The sequence below is a fragment of the Batrachochytrium dendrobatidis genome (genome assembly GCF_000203795.2).
Source record: "Batrachochytrium dendrobatidis JAM81 unplaced genomic scaffold BATDEscaffold_5, whole genome shotgun sequence".
NCBI lineage: Eukaryota > Fungi > Chytridiomycota > Chytridiomycetes > Rhizophydiales > Batrachochytrium > Batrachochytrium dendrobatidis.
This window is the reverse complement of record NW_006281103.1, coordinates 515,937-517,755: the sequence shown is the minus strand read 5'-3', so window position 1 is coordinate 517,755 and position 1,819 is coordinate 515,937. Positions and strand designations below refer to the sequence as shown.

At 41.6% G+C, this 1,819-nt stretch overlaps 2 protein-coding genes across 2 annotated transcripts in view; one reads left to right on the top strand and one right to left on the bottom strand.

Moving 5' to 3' along the window:
- BATDEDRAFT_88350 (uncharacterized protein) overlaps positions 1–433 on the bottom strand; it is a gene marked incomplete at both ends in the record, with an annotated part of 2,128 nt that extends 1,695 nt beyond the window's left edge. The window contains 2 exons of the mRNA XM_006678576.1: positions 27–139; positions 241–433. Coding sequence (XP_006678639.1) covers positions 27–139; positions 241–433 — 306 coding nt within the window. The remainder of the gene's footprint in view (positions 1–26; positions 140–240) is intronic.
- A 246-nt stretch (positions 434–679) lies between these two features.
- Positions 680–1,686, top strand: BATDEDRAFT_88246 (uncharacterized protein; the record flags this gene model as incomplete). The annotated part of the gene is made up of 3 exons (XM_006678680.1): positions 680–1,132; positions 1,223–1,603; positions 1,642–1,686. 3 exons carry the CDS (start codon positions 680–682, stop codon positions 1,684–1,686), a joined length of 879 nt encoding a protein of 292 aa, XP_006678743.1.
- Between the last annotated feature and the right edge of the window lie 133 nt (positions 1,687–1,819).

The following is a 1,819-nucleotide window of genomic DNA, read 5'->3' as shown; positions in this document are numbered from 1 at the left end:
GCAATAGTAAACAGACCAGTAAATACATGAATCAAATTTTGAGAACCAAAATGATATGTATGCAACAATGCACCTAAAAGGCTTATGTATTTGTTGGACGACACTCGACGCGAAACAGCCAAGCCAATGTCGTTGGTTTCTAATGTCAGTCAAATATACAGCATCAACCATTCAGTAGCCATTTTTGTCAATAAACCGCATTCAATAGGTCATCATTATATACCAATGATAAAGACATACTTGTGAGAGATTCAGTGTAGATACGGCAGATTTTGGAGATATTAACCAACCATTTTTCCAGTTCATCGAGTTCATCAGCAAACAGACGAACAGAAGATCTAAAAAGCGGCGAGTCTTTAAGAGCGTGTTCAAATGAAATGTTCAGCGCTATTCCAGGTGCGTGAGTGACAGACTTGAGCGATGTTTCCAGCATGATGTGCGAATAGTGAAACCTACAGAATGCAACGTCGAAACCAAATTCCACAAAAACGACCATGAATTTACACGTGACCACAGTGGTGACAAACCGAATATCCGTTTGCTGCCAACAGCCAAAAAAGTATCCAAAAGTGCAAACATCAACAGGATTGGAAAGCCATTACCGGAATAACTGAGAGTTACTGATACAAGGGGAAGCAATAAAATACAAATATACACACACAATTATTGTTTGCCTGTCATGCTACAGAGGAAATCAACAAAAACTGCTGCGACTACCAACCATCAATCACCTCAATGCGAATCTACTCGCACGACAGCAAAACTGCAATTACCTGTTGCTTGCAGTTACACTGAGCCTGTATGGGATCTATTTGCATACATATCTGCCGAAACGTACTCTTTTCTGCTCTGTATTGTTGCTGATTTTCAACGACATTCTACTGACTCTGCCAGCGATTGCATCCACGATGACAAGATTGCTGCAATGCTGCGAGATATCGCCCGTATGTTACCCATCCAAACAGTTTTTTGCAAGATTTTAGAATCTTGGGCTGATTCTTGTGATTTTGTTGAAACCCCCGATTGCTCCCAACGGTCCAAAAGCTGCACGATTGCAGCAGAATGCAAGGATGCAGCCAACAAATCTTGGAAAAAGGGAATTCGCCAAAATGCACTTATTGGATGGTCTCAGGTAATTGTGTACAGCCATCCATTTAAAATCTAGTGGATAAACACCAATATATTGAATGCCTTGAATGTCAAGCTAATGATCATGCTGTAGGGACTTCGATTTGCTGGCACTCATCGTCATGATTGCTCTAAACCGGAGATAGCAGGGATCTTGTATGCCAACAGATCGCTTGTTTTTTTTAGTGCCAAACTCTACGAGCACGCCTATCTGGATATCCGTCGTGCACTCATGTGCGGCTACCCAACTGATTCTATGCACAAGCTGCTTCGACGTAAAGCACTTTGTATCAAGCATTTAGGCACACAGTCTGGTTATGAAGATGCAGAATTGGTTTTATACGAAGCATTGGATGCTAGCAGACGAGCTAAAAATATCGAGTTTCAGCAGACAATTATAAAAGATTTGCAGAATTTGGCACTACAAAGCGCATCTAAAAACGACTCGACAACAGCTGAAGTTTCCAGCAACTTTGTTTTGCTGCCATGCTCAACTGAAACCACTGCTATTAGCCAAACTCCGTCGACGGGAAAGCCTACAACGAAACAGGACTTTGAATCAACAACTCAGGACAAACAATCAAACGGAAACATGCGTTCAGCTGATGCTTGTTTGCTCCACAAAAACGAAACTGGAGAACTTGAAAGCTTAATGGACACGGCTACCAAAGAGATTTTGCCAAGCATTAAA